General features: G+C 40.8%; 1 protein-coding gene across 5 annotated transcripts in view; it reads right to left on the bottom strand.

Moving 5' to 3' along the window:
• Positions 1-18605, bottom strand: part of LAMA3 (laminin subunit alpha 3) — a 241390-nt gene that overhangs the window by 23407 nt on the left and 199378 nt on the right. For all 5 annotated transcript variants that reach the window (XM_067699449.1, XM_067699451.1, XM_067699450.1 and 2 more), the window contains 7 exons: positions 11853-12023; positions 10271-10422; positions 9946-10108; positions 9386-9519; positions 8383-8527; positions 6217-6336; positions 5556-5689 (listed from right to left, as the gene is read on the bottom strand). In XM_067699449.1, the coding sequence (XP_067555550.1) occupies positions 5556-5689; positions 6217-6336; positions 8383-8527; positions 9386-9519; positions 9946-10108; positions 10271-10422; positions 11853-12023 (1019 nt within the window). The remainder of the gene's footprint in view (positions 1-5555; positions 5690-6216; positions 6337-8382; positions 8528-9385; positions 9520-9945; positions 10109-10270; positions 10423-11852; positions 12024-18605) is intronic.

Consider the following 18605-nt stretch of genomic DNA (forward strand, 5'->3'; position numbering starts at 1 on the left):
GTCACCCACGAACAAGTACATGTTTTACGCTTATCTCTTCTCATGGGATGTCTAGAATGCTATTTATTTTGTGATGCTAGGGAAATCTATTTCCTTTCTGTGTGATTTGCATTCTCAGCTTTAAAAGTGAACACAACAATGTTGACAGAAGAATGGCCAGCGTCCCCAAAAGGTATAGAAGATGTACAATATCTGGAATTGCTCCTCCATCCCCTCCCGGAGTCATGGTAACGCATCATGAATTAAAAGTATATTAATAACTTAATATACCATAAATATATATTCAATATTAATAACCTAATAAGTAACTTATAAGAGCCAGAAATACTGTAGAAAACTCTTTGCTCTTTTTTTCCTGTCCACGTTGAAGTCAGCCACTGTAAACGCAGAAGAAACAAACTGTTACTTTTTGGTCCTAGTCAATTATGAAAAATGCGGCTTGGTATTTAATCAGTGCCAAGCTGGAACAATGGAAAGCACTGTCTGGCCTCGTATGCTGTACCCACCACCTCCTAACTGTGCAAGCTGGGCAAGAGGTCATTGTGAGGATTAAACAAGTTAACATCCGGGAAGTGCTTGGAACCCTCCATGGCATGTGGTCATGAACATGCACTCAGGAGGGGCTGCTCTGGAGCCACGGACTCTGGAGCCAGGCTGCGTGGGTTCGAGGCCTGTCCCTCCTGCCTTCTCTGTGCTTCTGTTTCCTCGTTTATACAATGTGCATGTGGTAATCTGCTTCCCAGGGTTGTCCTGAGTTTAAATGAGATATTACGCGTTAACACACTCAAGTGGTAGCCGGTACAGAGAAAGAACTCAGCGTGAGACGGCATAGTCTGTAACTATCCCCACGTCAGTGCATCGTTATAACAAAGCAATTTCTAAAGCAGCTCTTGCTACGTGGCTGCTTTGACATTTCCCCTTTGATTTGACTTTGGGAGCTGACGTCACATAAAAACATTCACATACGTGAAATGACTGAAGTCCGGGCAAATATTTGTGTTTCTTAAGCAAATGATGTACTAAGAGAAACACAAAGCCGACTGCATTATAAATCCCTAAAGCAGCTCACTTTTCTAAATGGAAAGGGGTCTGCCTTCATTTTTATTCAATTCACTGTAAAGAGCTGAGCTACAGGTAATATGCATAAAATTAAATTTCATTAAAAGGGAAAGGAAGAAATGAATCCTCAGTGGCATTACAGCACGAGCTTGATTATTTTATAAAGTTGGCTTCCTGCCTCAGGAAAGGAGAAAAGTTCATTGCTGGAGCTTGTCTATTTATACACATATTTAGATGCATTCTCTCTCGGGTTTCAGCATGTTTTAGACTCATCAGCATCTCCTGATTCCTTTTTTCTGTAAAGCATAGGTTGGAGGAAGAATAAGGTGGCAGAAGAGTAAAGGGGAAAGAAAGGCCACCGACAGATACGGAGCACCTGTTTTGTGCAAGGTACTATTATCTGATCCTCACAACAACCTTTCGAGGGAGATATTTTCTTACCTGACATTATTAAGCACTTACCATGTGCCAGGCACTGTGCTAACTCCTTTACTCTGAATCTCACAACCACTCTCAGAGTTAGACCATCACTATGCCCACATTACAGATGTACAAGGAGGCTTGGAGAGGTTAAGGGACTTGCACGAAGTCATACAGCAGGAAGTGGGCAGCACTGGGATCTGCGTGGTCAGCGTCTCACACAAACTTGTGTGACCTGAAGCCCTTGCTCTCTCCGCTTATACAGTTGTGTACCCACAGCACTGGAATGATCCTGACTCTTGCTTTAAGGAACAGTTATCTACAGCAGAGGTGTTAAGAGGAAAGATTTACTTCCACTATTTTTTGAGGTGTTCTTGTTACTCTGGCTCATCTGAGGGCCTGGAGTTCCACGTTTGCTCCAGGATTCTGGGTCTGAGCACGCTTGCTAGAGGACCATGACTGTGGAGGAGTGTAGGTTGTGGTATGAATGGGTTAGTACGCTGGGGTATGTGTACACACCATGGGCCAATCGGTTCACAAAGGCTTAGCCAGGTCCAACCTGCCGTGGGCTGATCTCAGAGAGCACAAGAGCGAAATCTAATCCCAAACTCCATGTCGGGTATTAGTAAATGCCCAACAGATCCCTGCCTGATGTTTACTTTTTGAATCATTTTCATTTTACTGTTATATTATTATACTCTGTGATGCAATGAGGTAGGTCCGCAGGAAGTATTTGTTGGTCTGAGGCCCTCTGGCATTATTAGGGAGGATTTCCTCTTCTCATGGGAAGCAGATGGGATTAACAGATTGTGACTTCTGACTGTAATCCTGAACAAGTCATTCCAAGATCTGGGTCCCCATTCCCAGAAGGTACACTACAGGGAGAGAGGAGAAAACACCACACCCACAAGCTCTCTTGTCAAAGCTACTGTATTTAGAGATGACACGAGGCTTGCTTCTCTCCACATCAGGTTCAAGCACTGACTGTCTTCCACTAACGCCAGGGGTCGGGGCGTCTCCCTCCTTTGAAAGAACTGCTGGGTTCTCAGGAGAAATCCTCTGTGACCCATGTCAGAGGGGGTTCTCAGGACTCTGAACCGTCAAGGACAGCACCAGAGGGATGAAGCAGGGCCAGAAACAGCTGAATACTGTTCAGCGTGTTGCTTATGAGAGAGTAAAAGCTCAGTGACATCTTTCAATTGGCCTCTGTCTCCTGTATGTTCCATGTCATTGTGGTTTGCATCAATAATCGAAGTATAAACTTGCCCAGAAAATGGAAACAGTCCCTGTTTGGAAGACCTTAAAACAAATGACTAGGAAGATTCTATATGTCTATCTGTACATATATGTATAACGATATCCACGTGTATTTCTTTAATGGACAGAGATAAAAAGTCAAAGAAAGGCTGAGTGTTGACTTAACCCAAGGTCACCCCGCTATTTGGTGGCTGAGCCGAAACTAGAACCTTTTCTTTGGATCCTCACCCACTGCTTTTCTCTAGGAAACCTTGCTTGGTTGGCACCCACATTGCTGTCTGTGGACCTTCTGCTGACACCGCACGGAGGCAAACCACCAACCAGTGGCTCTCGTATCGCCGCTGAGAATCCCTCACGGCTCTGGGAGCCCACCTGCCCGTCTAATCTCAATGGCCACCTGTTCCCAAGCTTTGTTCATCCTTTCTCCAGCCCGGTCTTCTCTGCAAAGGTCCAGGCCTTCTGTCCAACCCTTCTGGGCATCTCCACCTGCTGTCTCCTGGGCTCCTGGGACTCAGCCTATGACTGAACTCACTGCCCTGTTTCTCTGCTGGTGCTGGCCATCTGTCCAAGCGCTAGATCAAAGCCCAGGTGTCCCTCTTGAGTGCTCCCCGAACCCAAGCAACCATTTAGCACGGCCCATACACTGCCCGAAGTATATTGGGACTCCACTTCCTTTTCCCCATCTGCGCTGTCATTTCTGTGGTCGGGCCACCCGCCTCTCTCACCTCCGTTACACTCATCTTCCAACCTTTCCACCTGCCTCTGCCTTTCCCCTCTTAATCCAATCTCCTCCCTGCACCAGAACAAGCTACTGAAAACCCAAATCTGATCATGTCCTTTCTCTGCTGAAGCCCCCAATGGCTCCTTACTGTGACTTTCAAGATCCTCTGTGGTCTGGTCCCTGCTTCCCACACCAGCCATGTGTGGCAACCCTGGCCTGCTTCATGGTGTCCTCTTGAGAGTTCACACTTTCTCCAGTTCTTATCTCCTCACATATGGTGACTTTCATATGTCAGCGTCTTTCAGGTCTAGCCAGAGACCACTCTCCTGATACCCCAACTGGGTGGATTCCCTCCCCGGGCCCTCTATCACCCTGAGCTTCCCCTCTGATGGCACTGGCCTCATTCTACTGTCTCCCTTCCGCTATACTTGAGGCTCTGCCCTGTTTGCCCTGTTTGCTGTTGTCATCCCAACACCGACCACACTGCCTGGGTGTCACTAGACACCCAGTGAGCGCTTGTATAATGAACAACTAACTGATAGCCTCAGATGCGTGCCATGGTGCTACCTGAGGTTACTCTATTTATTACACTTAATTGAATAAAACCAAGATTATTGGCCACTCATAACTAGCTGTTCACGGTTGAATTGCTATTTAACACTGATAATATTAAACATTAATATCACCTCTTTGGCTTTCAATTTCTTCATTAAAGTTCAGAGGTTACATACCACGATCTGCACGGTCCCTTCCACTTCAAGGAATCTAGGGAGTAAAGATACTCACTCCCAAACTCTATCAAAGTGCTGAACTCTCTCACCCATATTTCTGTCTTGGGGGGCAACCCCTAACAACTGTAACACAAAGATTAGCGCCTCCATCCTGAGGCTGGACAGCTGCTCAAACATGTAAGGAATTGAGAAGAAAGACCGCCTTTGCACAAGGCCTCATACATCACACCCAGTGCTCTTCCAACAGACTAATAACAGCAAGAGAGTTAACTCGCCTCAGATCTTGTATAAAAGTAATCATCACCAAACGTTTTGGGAGTGCTCTTTGCTTAGTCATGAGGCTGTACCACACACATCATTGTCAGCTATCTAAAAGCCTTTTTTGTAGGACGCAAACATATTAATAAAATGTAAAAGTTATTTTTAAGTGTATCCTCAAAGCGGTGTTCGTTTTTCTCATTCAGGTTAAGCTTTACTTCCAGTCAAATTAATTTAATTCATTCATGTATTCATTCATCCGAGAAACAGTTAGGCCCCTAGTCCATGCTCAATAAACGTAAGGGGGCAGGTGATACAGATGTGCCTTCCATCCTAGGAGGTACTTCCTGAAGGAGTGGCCCCAGCTTTCAGTGTCCAGGGCTGCCTGTCAGGCCAGGGGCTACCTGCTCTCTCCTCTGTGTCTTCAAGGGCCCCAGGCCACAGCCCCTGTTCTTACTGGCAGCGTTGTCAACACCAAGCCTACTCCTCATGGATTCTCTCCTCCCAGGAATGACAATGGGGGGGGGTGGCACACAATTCCCCCCCCCCCGCCCCCCCCAACCCAGCCTCTTTCAAATGGCCAGTCCGGTTATCCAGTATTCACAGCCTGTTTTACTCTGTTGGCTAACACTGTTAATACTGAAAAGTTAATTCTTTGTGTTTGCTTTTTGCTAGAATTTTAAAAAGGTAGACCCTACCACTTCCCTGGTGGCGCTGTGGTTAAGAATCCACCTGCCAGTGCAGGGGACTTGGGTTCAAGCCAGGGAAGATCCCACATGCCACAGAGTAACTAAGCCCGTGAGCCACAACTACTGAGCCCGTGAGCCACAACTACTGAGCCCACGCACCGCAGCTACTGAAGCCCGCGCACCTAGAGCCTGTGCTCTGCAGCAAGAGAAGCCACCACAATGAGAACCCTGCGCACCGCAAGAAAGAGTAGCCCCCGCTCGCCGCAACTAGAGAAAGCCCGCACGCAGCAACGAAGACCCAACGCGGCCAAAAATAAATAAATAAAATCTACGTTAAAAGAAAAAAGGTAGACTCATCAGTAGCAATCATAACTCTTAAGAGAGGTGATCTGCTTCTTTAAAAGAAAAAAATCATCTTACCTTTCCCTGATTGAAATTGGAATTCCTCCCAGATAATATGTGCTGAAATCAAGTATATCACCTTCAATTTTAATGCTTTGAGAGTCCACGTTTATCCGCATAAGTTTTTGGGCTTTTCCAATTTTGATCAGAATCTGAAATAAAGGAGAGATGAATCAGCAAGCAATGAGAAATGAAAGAACCCTGTTCACACTGGTTCAGAGCTACTATGTGTTTGCCTTCCTTCAGGTTCATTTATACACATGGTATATATACATGGGCTCTGAGCAGTAGCTCATTTGCATAAAATTATTAAAACACTTAAATAGAAACGTTTGCTTTTTTTTTTTTTTAATTTTGTTATTTTTGGCTGTGCCACGCGGCTTGCGGGATCTTAGTCCTTTGACCAGGGATCAAAACTGTGCCCTCGGCAGTGAAAGCGCAGAGTCCTAACCACTGGACCACCAGGGAATTCCCAAAATGTTTGCATTTGAAATTAATCATGTTTTGTCTGTGCCACACAGATGTTACATATTTCATGCCCCAAATGTTCAGATTTTAAAAGGACGTGTCTCTCAGTTAATAACTATAAGTTCATCTGGTAATAGAAAAGGGTTCTGAGCACTGACTTAAAGGACTGAGAACATTTAACAATCCAAATAAACAGACTCGAAGGATATACCAAATGATCTTTCCCGTCGTTTATGATGCCTCTAATTCCTTTTTCTTTTGGTTGCTCTGAATTCAGTTTGTATCGCACCATGAGACTGCCATCTTCTATATTTAGAGATATGAAGCGATCCTAGAGCACGGAAACAATGTAGATTACCATAAGACTCGGGGAAGAGCTAGAACGCTGGAACCAGGGATGCTCTCAAATTCCAGACTGCTCTCAGCTTCAGCTGCCTCTTTAGTCCGAAGGAACAATAGTGCTGTAATATCCAACTCCGAGGACGGGTATGACAGTTAAATCTTGCAAATCATGTTACACATCATATACAGTGGTTGGCACACAGGAAGGAAACAATAAATGCTAGCTATTGTCACGATTTTGTTTTATAACAATCTATAACCAGCATGTAAAAATGGAAACCGAAAAGCTACAGATCATTAATATCATTTGAAAATATGACTGCTACCTGTTGGAGAGAGGTAGGGTCTTCCTCAAACTCCAAACATTTTCCACCGTGTGTTTTCTGACATACTCCTATGTCTCCTCTAGCTTTCACTTAAGTGTTGCTTGGGGACCCCAAATAGGGCCTCTTCCCTCCCACTACTCTCTTTGCCTTGGCAATCACAGTCACTTCTGTGGTTCCAATTCAGGTGTGCCCATGAGCCCAAATATTTTTCTCCAGCCTAGACCTGTCTTTTCAGGGCCAGGTCTGTACATCTGATTGCCTAATTGCTATTGCTTGCATGCCTCACAGATATCTCAAAATCAGAATATCTCTAACAGAACTTATGTTCTACATGACTCCCAAGCCTGTCTCTCTGCCCTTCACCCTGTTCTCTTCTTTCTCTCTCTCTCTCGTCACTAATCACCTTGCTGAGCCAGCCACAAACCTACTAGGGGTCATAATTGCATCCCCATCACGGTGTAAGGCACATACTTGAGCCAACCATTTCCTTAGTGGAAGGGTAAGCTGAGGAATGTCTGGTATAGGACTGGAAAGTTGGCTCTTACACAGTTTCCTGATGAAACTCTCTTTGAAGTCTACTTCCAGAGTCCTTACCTGAAAGGAAAATCAGTCCTTATCTGGATCCTAAACCTTGCTCTTAGAAGCCAGTGAGGGCTCATCACACTCATAAATAATAGAATAGCATCCTACTTAACAGCAGCACTGGAGATAATTTTCTCTTATCTGGTTACTAATGGCATTTCATAAGTTTTCTTCTACTATAAGTAGTATTTCTGGTTCTTAGTCTCCCAGAACTTCGAAATGTAATACAAAGAAGACCTTGTTCTGGAAAACAACTGCCTTGCTCTGAAGATGCTGTCTGACTGCTCAGCTCTCTGCATTCTTCAGGCAGTCAGGACCTCCCCAAACCATCAGAACTGGTTCAGCCTTGGAATCTCCTGAGGGGTCCAGACCAACCCCAGAGAGGAGAGTTGGACCAGGTCTGTGTCCCTACCCCAGACAGAAGGGTCTGGTAAAATCCCAAGCTCCACACCAATCCTACATTTTCAGATGGGAGATCCCACGGGCTGATCCACATTTCTCCACAAATACTATGTACGCAGCAGCTACAGAAGCACTCTGCTCTCAGGAGAGGTTAAGTCCAGCACCATCTACCAGCAGATGGCGCTGACGATCACTCATAGATGGTCACTTTTGGCCCTTTCTAAACTAGGAGACTTAAGTATGGCCTCTAGGAACCTCAGCTGCTTGAAAACAGAGAAGCTTCCTAGACCTGGCAAGTCAAGGGTCAGACAGAGACAAAATCCCATACAGCCTGGAAACAGTCCGACCAAGAATCAAACAGCAGGAGGTCAAACAGTCTAGCTTTCAGAGACCCCAGGAGGTCTTAACGTTTTTTAGGCAGAAAATAAGTGGATTACTAGGCAGATAGTAGTTTTCAAAGAATAAAACTGACAACACAAAAGAATGGGAAAGGGGCAATTTCTCCCACATTTTGGTGGCATCTTCTCAAGTTACGGATTACTTGCCTTACTAAAACACACACTCGCACAGGCAAAGAAAGTAGAATTGGGTCAAGGGAAAGGATGCAGCTAACATTTGCACATTGTTTTTCAGATCCGTTGGTTGTTTGTAATAACCCAGTTACCCCCAAATTGCTCAAATGAATGGACATATTTGGTAGTATCTGGATGCTTGTTATAGATTACCTGGTTTTCTGCAAAGAACAGCAAACCTCTATCCACGGTGGTCTGAATTGTCTGTCCAAAGGTTGGGAAGGGAGCATTTGGTTGAGTTGGAACTCGAGCATAGCCTGTACCTTCAAAATAATTTTTGTCTGATTCTTCCTTTCTCCTGTGAACACCAATCATCGTAAGTTAGAACACAGCAGCAAAGGACTGCCAGGAAAGTGTTCTTATTAATACGAGAGGAAAAAGGGAGCAAAGCCCATGCAATCGAGTTGTCATGATTTTGTTAAAGAAGAGGAAACATCTTTTTTAAAAAAATTTTTGTTGGAGTATAGTTGCTTTACAATGTTGTGTTAGTTTCTACTGTACAGCAAAGTGAATCAGCTATACATATACATATATTCCCTCTTTTTTGGATTTTCTTCCCATTTAGGTCACCACAGCCCGCTATTTCTCCTGGATGTGCCCTTACACTCTATGATGATCAAACCCTAGCTCAACCCTAGAGATACTATTCAGGATTCCCTTTTGAAAATGTCTACTTAGGAAGATGTGGCCCAGCAGCTGAAGATCTTGCAATATAAGAAATTATTAACTTGAAATATAATTTTGTTCTGAGTAGTAAATAGTCTGTCTCGTATTAGAATCTTCCAAATCTTTTAAACTATAGGGTAGGTCAGGCGCTCAAGGCAGCAACTTTCAAATAGGTTCATATGGCAAAGTCATGGTGTACTTTATGGACCACGATTTTTTTTTTTTGAAGTTTACAGTAAATAAATAGTCTGTGCCTAAATCAGGTACCAACGAATGCTGAATATTTTGTGGTAGGAGGCACCAAAAATTGAAGAAAGATTTATTTTTTCAAAATCGAGAAAATTCTATAATCTAATATTTTATACAAATAAGGAAAAGACTTTTTCTTATTTAATTTATATTCCTTAAATAACAATTACACATATTTTATGTAATATAACTGCAAGCTACCGAAATCACAAAGAGACACCAGCTTATAGGTTTTATTTACCTTCTACAAGGCTCCACTTTTGTCGTGTTGAGATTGAAAGTCTTTTTGAAGTTGTACAAGCTCAGAACATTTTCATTGAGGTCATCTAATTCAATACAACCTTTGTATGGAGGGAATCTCAGTCTACTAGGAAGCTAAAAAAAACAAAACCAAAAAATCTTCCACTAATTGAACAAAGGACAATGAACAGGCTGACGAGGAAACAGTATAACTCTATCACTTTTAACCATCAACATAACATAGCGGGTAAGCATGGGGACCCTAGAGCCAGATACTCTGGCTTTGCTATTTTCTAGCTGTCTGATCTTGGGCAGGTTATTCAACCTCTCTGTTTCAGTTTCCTCATCTGTGAAATAGGAAAGATAGTGATGCTTGTTTAAATTAATATACTTAAGCCTAGATCACTGCACATAAAAGAACTCAGTGAGTGTTAGCCATTGTCACTGGATATCCTGTAAGAATACACAGTTAAATCCATTTTGTATATAACCGATTAAAACATCATTATGCCAAATTAAATTTTAAATATTTTCATTCCGTGAAAAAACATTCACACTTACTCTAAAATCAGATGGGTAACCTCCAACGTAAAATACAACATTTTCAGGGTCCAAATCGAGGAGCGTGTTGCTATCCCCACTATCCATGTCATGGAATTGAGGTGCTTCTGGCTTACTGGATGTGGCTTTTCGGGTGTAATTAAGCCTTGCAAACTGATAAATTCTGTTTAAAAATAAATTAGATAATAAAGTTATATAAAAATTTATGAGAAGATGAAAGAAATCAAAGCCAAAATACTAAAAATGGGGTTCAGCAATGCATACAATGAAAGTTTGGCGAGTGTAGGTCAGATTAACAAAGAGCAGTAATCAATCAGACTCGCACCTCTGGAATTTCACCCGGTCCATAACTGCCTCCTGAGTTTCGCTCCTGGTCAAGGTCTGGCCTACTTGGAGTTCAGCCTCGCGTTCTCCCAGGTTGTAGACACTCGTGAGCTGGCCATCTACGACTGCCATGCCTATGTAGTCCCTGGAGGCCTGGAGACAAAAAGGCCACCTCAGAGCACTTCACATACTGAATTCTCTCAACTTCCCATCCCAAAAGAGCGCATTTCTAATAACTAACAGCTTTCATTCAGTTCACCCTGGGCAGACAGAATGCATGAGGGGCACCCTGGTATAAGATAATACAGACAGCACAGTTCATTGACAATGTCTGCACTGTTTTTGCTCTCGTTATCATGAGGGCACTCATTTATCCACTCCTCCATTCTCTCAATCTGCAAATATTTGCCAAGCACCTGACGTAAAGATGAACCGGGTTCAGGCCTCCATGCGATTTTGTTCTGGTAAAGGAGATAAACCATTTACGTTATTCCAGCCCCATACAAGGTCCCCTCAACACTCTGGGCATGCCTGTTCACCCTGTGTTATCACGGTCAGCGACGTATGTACCTTACTTCCCTGTTAGAATGTGAGCACCTTAGGTAAAAACAAATTTTTGAAAACTGTGGTAAAATATATAACAACATGAAATTGACCATTTTAACCTGTTTTAAGGGTACATTAAGTACATTCAGGAAACAAATTTTTGTTTATCATAAATACAGGGTATGGTACCTAGTAGGTATATGGTGTACATTTGCTGAGGGAGCAGTCATGGGCATTTTGCCGTAATACAAAGCAAAAAGCCATGTCATAAGAAAGTTACAAATAAAGTCCCAATACCTTGAAGCATGAACGGGTGACCAGGAATAGTGCTGATTTTAGGAATCCTTAAATACAAAGCCCACAGTGACAGCCAACCATTTCCTAATTTCCCAGAATTTCTGAGAACCATGTTTCAGGAATTTCTTTTCCAATCATGTAGAATAACCTAGTCAGTGATTACCTTTTCCTCTGACACTTAGGTAGAAGAGATGTATTTTAAGAGGAGGGATTAAAAGCTAAAATAAACTATTTGAAATGCCTGTAACAGTGGTGGTTTAAAGAATTTAGAATTATAGAGATGGGGCAACTGTATTTCTTACTAATGAGGCAGGAGAGGCTGCATTTCACTCTAGGCCTCATTCACAGATGGTCACCACCCCAGACACGTGGAAGGGTCTGCGGCTGGGCGCCCTGAGAAGAGGACAGAGTCCAGCGCTATGAGGAAGAACTACTCTGATCTCCATGAAGCCTTGGTACTGCAGCCCTCGTTGTAAGGGGAGGGGTACTGATCTTCAACCCCAGGTGTGGACGTGCTCACGTGTACACACATGTGTGCCTACATGCCGGGCCCATCAGGCCAGGCCTCTCGATCCCCCAGCCAAGGACAATCGGTAATTGACGGGAGATTCCCCCTGTGGAGCCACCAGAGGCGACGGCATTTCCTCCTGCTGTGTCGTTGGCAGTGACACAGTCGTGTCACGCATCTCAAAAACCATATTCTGTTTTAAGAACAAGAGGAACGTCAAAGCAATACTTACATCTTTATTTCCGAGGTACATCACAAACATATTCTCGGTCCCCCCACTTTCTGTTGATTCAGGTCTTTGGAGAAACAAAGAAAGAGAAGTGTATCCTTTCAAATCCTCCAGGTCATGTGGCAGCCGCACTTCCACTCCAGATTTACCGTTGAACCTCATGGGGATGGCGACCTGCGAGGGACAAGATCCAGGGTGTTAGCTGTTCCAGATGAGGAAGGTGAGGGTGCTCAAGGTGGTGGCTTGTGACTGCGTAGCTGCTCCCAAGTTGCTATGATAGGGAGCAAAGGAGTGTGGGTGCCTCCTAGGCCTGGAGGCTACACTCAGCTGCATGCGGAATAAAGCATTTGTGTTCTTCCTGCCTCAGGCGAGGGGCTTTGGGAAGCGCGTTTAGTCCTCTGTGGCAGCAACAGTAATCATCATAATAAATTATTACTATTATTGTCACTATGATGGCTATAATATTAATTTGTATTAACCCTATTGTTAAAACATTTCTATCATAATAATATAATATATTAATATACAGAATAATATGGGCTTTAGATAATATATTATAATATAGGGTATTATATTTATAGGTTTATAATACATACTAATAGGGTTAATATAATATTAATATCATAATCCTATTAATATTATTATATATTATAGTATAATATAAAACTACATTATATGCAAAATATTAATAGGGTTATGATATTAATATTATATTAGCCTTACTAATAGGTATTATAGCCCTATTAATATATAAGATTAATATTATATAAATATAATAATAATTATTATTATTCAAGCCTAGAAGGTTTTTGTGCAAATGAGCTAACATATATGGAAGCACTTAGCATGATACCTGGCATACAGTAGATGTACAATACATCAAAAATATTTTTTTTTAAAAAGAACTCTTTAAGGAATCTTTTGCCATTAACATATTACCTGTTATATCTGCACTTATTACAGGCATTCAGTCCTTAAAAATATGTGCATCACGGTTCTCTAGAATATGTGTCTTAAACTCAGGGTGAAGGACTATTTTTTCCCTCTACTCTTCTCTGGATCAATACTTTTATAAAATATATGAGAAATTAAATTACTAAAACATGAAATAAAGGAGGTATGCAAAATACACATCCACTGATCCAGTGCTTGGATGTTGAAGCAATTCAAATTATTGAAAGTTTCTAAACATTTACTCTTAATTTTGTACTTATATATAACGGAGCAGTAATAAAAGTTCTCTGACTAGCTCTGGTCTTTGGACCCCCTTGGGTAGCTCTGCATTAAAAACACAGAAAATAAATATTCTCTAACGATCTAAAGAATAACTCTAGGAATGATACTTACACCAACTCTACATTTTATCTCCCAAGCATTTAAGTATTTATGGAGGACCTTGTATACGCAAGGCATCAGGCAGGGAGGCTTAGTGATGCATGAGCTGTAGTCTCTCCAAGGTGCCCATGACCGATGGAGCTCCCCTCCCCTACACTCACAGGCTCATTTTATGCCCTTCTCTTCTACTAGCCCTCTACCCTCCATATACCCCACACATCCTGAGTCTATCCATGACCTTCTGCTTTTTGTCACCTGGAAAACTCCTACTCATTAAAAAATTTTTTTAATTAAGAAAACATTTTATGGACAAGCCTCTTAGATAGCCTCATCCACCAGAGGGCAGACAGCAGAAGCAAGAAGAACTACAATCCTGCAGCCTGTGGAGCAAAAACCACATTCACAGAAAGATAGACAAGATGAAAAGGCAGAGGGCTATGTACCAGATGAAGGAACAAGATAAAACCCCAGAAAAACAACTAAATGAAGTGGAGATAGGCAACCTTCCAGAAAAAGAATTCAGAATAATGAGAGTGAAGATGATCCAGGACCTCGGAAAAACAATGCAGGCAAAGATCGAGAAGATGCAAGAAATGTTTAACAAAGACCTGGAAGAATTAAAGAATAAATACCTAGAATAATTAAAGAAGAAACAAACAGAGATGAACAATACAATCACTGAAATGAAAAATACACTAGAAGGAATCAATAGCAGAATAACTGAGGCAGAAGAACGGATAAGTAACCTGGAAGGCAGAATGGTGAAATTCACTGCCATGGAACAGAATAAAGAAAAAAGAATGAAAAGAAATGAAGATGGCCTAAGAGACTTCTGGGACAACATTAAACACAACAACATTTGCATTATATGGGTCCCAGAAGGAGGAGAGAGAGAGAAAGGACCCGAGAAAATATTTGAAGAGAGTATAATTGAAAACTTCCCTAACATGGGCAAGGAAATAGCCACCCAAGTCCAGGAAGCTCAGAGAGTCCCATGCAGAATAAACCCAAGGAGAAACACACCGAGACACATAGTAAGCAAACTGACAAAAATTAAAGACAAAGAAAAATTATTGAAAGCAACAAGGGAAAAATGACAAATAACATACAAGGGAACTCGCATAAGGTTAACAGCTGATTTCTCAGCAGAAACTCTACAAGCCAGAAGGGAGTGGCATGGTATATTTAAAGTGATGAAAGGGAAGAAGCTACAACCAAGATTACTCTACCAGGCAAGGATCTCATTCAGATTTGACAGAGAAATAAAAAGCTTTACAGACAAGCAAAAGCTAAGAGAATTCAGCACCACCAAACCAGCTCTACAACTAATGCTAAAGGAACTTCTCTAAGTGGGAAACACAAGAGAAGAAAAGGACCTACAAAAACAAACCCATAACAATTAAGAAAATGGTAATAGGAACATACATATCAATAATTACCTTAAACATGAATCGATTAAATGCTCCAACCAAAAGACACTGAATGGATACAAAGACAAGACCCATATATATGCTGTCTACAAGAGACCCACTTCAGACCTAGGGACACATACATACTGAAAATGAGGGTATGGAAAAAGATATTCCGTGCAAATGGAAATCAAAAGAAAGCTGGAGTAGCAGTACTCATATCAGATAAAATAGACCTTAAAATAAAGAATGTTATAAGAGACAAGGAAGGACACTACATAATGATCAAGGGATCAATCCAAGAAGAAGATATAACAATTATGAATATATACGCACCCAACATAGGAACACCTCAATACATAAGACAACTGCTAACAGCTCTAAAAGAGGAAATCGACAGTAACAGAATAATAGTGGGGGACTTTAACATCTCATTACACCAATGGACAGATCATCCAAACAGAAAATTAATAAGGAAACACAAGCTTTAAATGACACAACAGACCAGATAGATTTAATTGATATTTATAGGATATTCCATCCAAAAACAGCAGATTACACTTTCTTCTCAAGTGCGCATGGACCATTCTCCAGGATAGTTCACATCTTGGGTCACAAATCAAGCCTCAGTAAATTTAAGAAAATTGAAATCATATCAAGCATCTTTTCTGACCACAACACTATGAGATTAGAAATCAATTACAGGGAAAAATATGTAAAAAGTACAAACACATGGAAGCTAAACAATACATTACTAAATAACCAAGAGATCACTGAGGAAATCAAAGAGGGAATCAAAAAATACCTAGAGACAAATTACAATGAAAACACGATGATCCAAAGCCTATGGGATGCAGCAGAAGCAGTTCTAAGAGGGAAGTTTATAGCAATACAAGCCTACCTCAAGAAACAAGAAAAATCTCAAATAAACAATCTAACCTTACACCTAAAGGAACTAGGGAAAGAAGAACAAACAAAACCTAAAGTTAGTAGAAGGAGGGAAATCATAAAGACCAGAGCAGAAATAAATGAAATAGAAACAAAGAAAACAATAGCAAAGATCAATAAAACTAAAAGCTGGTTCTTTGAGAAGATAAACAAAATTGATAAACCATGAGCCAGACTCATCAAGAAAAAGAGGGAGAGGACTCAAATCAATAAAATTAGAAATGAAAAAGGAGAAGTTACAGCAGAAATACAAAGCATCCTAAGAGACTACTACAAGCAATTTTATGCCAATAAAATGGACAACCTAGAAGAAATGGACAAATTCTTAGAAAGGTATAAACTTCAAGACTGAACCAGGAAGAAATAGAAAATATGAACAGACCAATCACAAGCACTGAAATTGAAACTGTCTTTAAAAATCTTCCAACAAACAAAAGTCCAGGAAAAGATGGCTTCACAGGTGAATTCTATCAAACATATAGAGAAGAGATAACAACCATCCTTCTCAAACTCTTCCAAAGAATTGCAGAGGAAAGAACACTCCCAAACTCATTCTATGAGGCCACCATCACCCTGATACCAAAACCAGAAAAGACACTACAAAAAAAGAAAATTACAGACCAATAGCACTCATGAACATAGATGCAAAAATCCTCAACAAAATACCAGCAAACAGAATCCAGCAACACATTAAAAGGATCATACACCATGATCAAGTGGGATTTATCCCAGGGATGCAAGGATTCTTCAGTATATGCAAATCAATCAATGTGATACACCATATTAACAAATAAAAACCATATGATCATCTCAATAGATGCAGAAAAGCTTTTGACAAAATTCAACACCCATTTATGATAAAAACTCTCCAGGAAGTGGGCACAAAGGGAACCTACCTCAACTTAATAAAGGCCATATATGACAAACCCACAGCAAACATCATTCTCAATGGTGAAAAACTGAAAGCATTTCCTCTAAGATCAGGAGCAAGATAAGGATGTCCACTCTGACCACTATTATTCAACATAGTTTTGGAAGTCCTAGCCACGGCAATCAGAGAAGAAAAAGAAATAAAAGGAATACAAATTGGAAAAGAAGAAGTAAAACTGTCACTGTTTGCAGGTGACATGATACTATACATAGAGAATCATAAAGATGCCACCAGAAAACTACTAGAGCTAATCAATGAATTTGGTAAAGTTGCAGGATACAAAATTAAAGCACAGAAAACTCTTGCATTCCTATACACTAATGATGAAAAATCTGAAAGAGAAATTAAGGAAACACTCCCATTTACCATTGCAACAAAAAGAATAAAATACCTAGGAATAAACCTACCTAAGGAGACAAAAGACCTGTATGCAGAAAACTATAAGACACTGATGAAAGAAATTAAAGATGATACCAACAGATGGAGAGATATACCATATTCTTGGATTGGAAGAATAAATATTGTGAAACTGACTATACTACCCAAAGCAATCTACAGATTCAATGCAATCCCTATCAAGTTACCAACGGCATTTTTTACAGAACTAGAACAAAAAAATCTTAAAATTTGTATGGAGACACAAAAGATCCCAAACAGCCAAAGTAGTCTTGAGGGAAAAAAATGGAGCTGGAGGACTCAGACTCCCTGACTTCAGACTATACTACAAACCTATTGTAATCAAGACAGTATGGTACTGGCACAAAAACAGAAATGTAGATCAATGGAACAGGATAGAAATCCCAGAGATAAACCCACGCACCTATGGTCAACTAATCTATGACAAAGGAGGCAAGGATATACAATGGAGAAAAGACAATCTCTTCAATAACTGGTGCTGGGAAAACTGGACAGCTACATGTAAAAGAATTAGAACACTCCCTAACACCATACACAAAAATAAACTCAAAATGGATTAGAGACCTAAATATAAGACCGGACACTATAAAACTCTTAGAGGAAAACATAGGAAGGACACTCTTTGACATAAATCACAGCAAGATCTTTTATGATCTACTTCCTAGAGTAATGGAAATAAAAACAAAAATAAACAAATGGGACCTAATGAAACGTAAAAGCTTTTGCACAGCAAAGGAAATCATAAACAAGACATAAAGACAACCTTTAGAATGGGAGAAAATATTTGCAAATGAATCAACAGACAAAGGATTAATCTCCAAAATATATAAACAGCCCATGCAGCTCAATATTACAAAATCAAACAACCCAATCAAAAAATGGACAGAAGACCTAAATAGACATTTCTCCAAAGAAGCCATACAGATGGCCAAGAAGCACTTGAAAAGCTGCTCAACATCACTAATTATTAGAGAAATGCAAATCAAAACTACAATGAGGTATCACCTCACACCAGTTAGAATGGGCATCATCAGAAAATCTACAAACAACAAATGCTGGAGAGGGTGTGGAGAAACGGGAACACTCTTGTGCTGTTGGTGGGAATGTAAATTGATACAGCCACTATGGAGAACAGTACGGAGGTTCCTTAAAAAACTAAAAATAGAATTACCGTATGACCCAGCAATCCCACTACTGGGCATACACCCAGAGAAAACCATAATTCAAAAAGACAGATGCACCCCAATGTTCACTGCAGCACTATTTACAATAGCCAGGTCATGGAAGCAACCTAAATGCCCATCGACAGACGAATGGATAAAGAAGTTGTGGTACATGTGTACAATGGAATATTACTCAGCCATAAAAAGGAACGAAATTGGGTTATTTGTAGAGATGTGGCTGGATCTAGAGACTGTCATACAGAGTGAAGTAAGTCAGAAAGAGAAAAACAAATATCGTATATTAATGCATATATGTGCAACCTAGAAAAATGGTACAGATGAACCGGTTTGCAGGGCAGAAAGTGAGACACAGATGTAGAGAACAAACTATGGACACCAAGGGGAGAAAGCGGTGGTGGGGTGTGATGAATTGGGAGATTAGGATTGACATATATACACTAATATGTATTAAATTGATAACTAATAAGAACCTGCTGTATAAAAAAATAAATAAATTTCAAAAAAAAATTTTATGAACACAAAAAAAGAGACT

The sequence above is a fragment of the Pseudorca crassidens genome, chromosome 12 (assembly GCF_039906515.1).
Source record: "Pseudorca crassidens isolate mPseCra1 chromosome 12, mPseCra1.hap1, whole genome shotgun sequence".
Taxonomy (NCBI): domain Eukaryota; kingdom Metazoa; phylum Chordata; class Mammalia; order Artiodactyla; family Delphinidae; genus Pseudorca; species Pseudorca crassidens.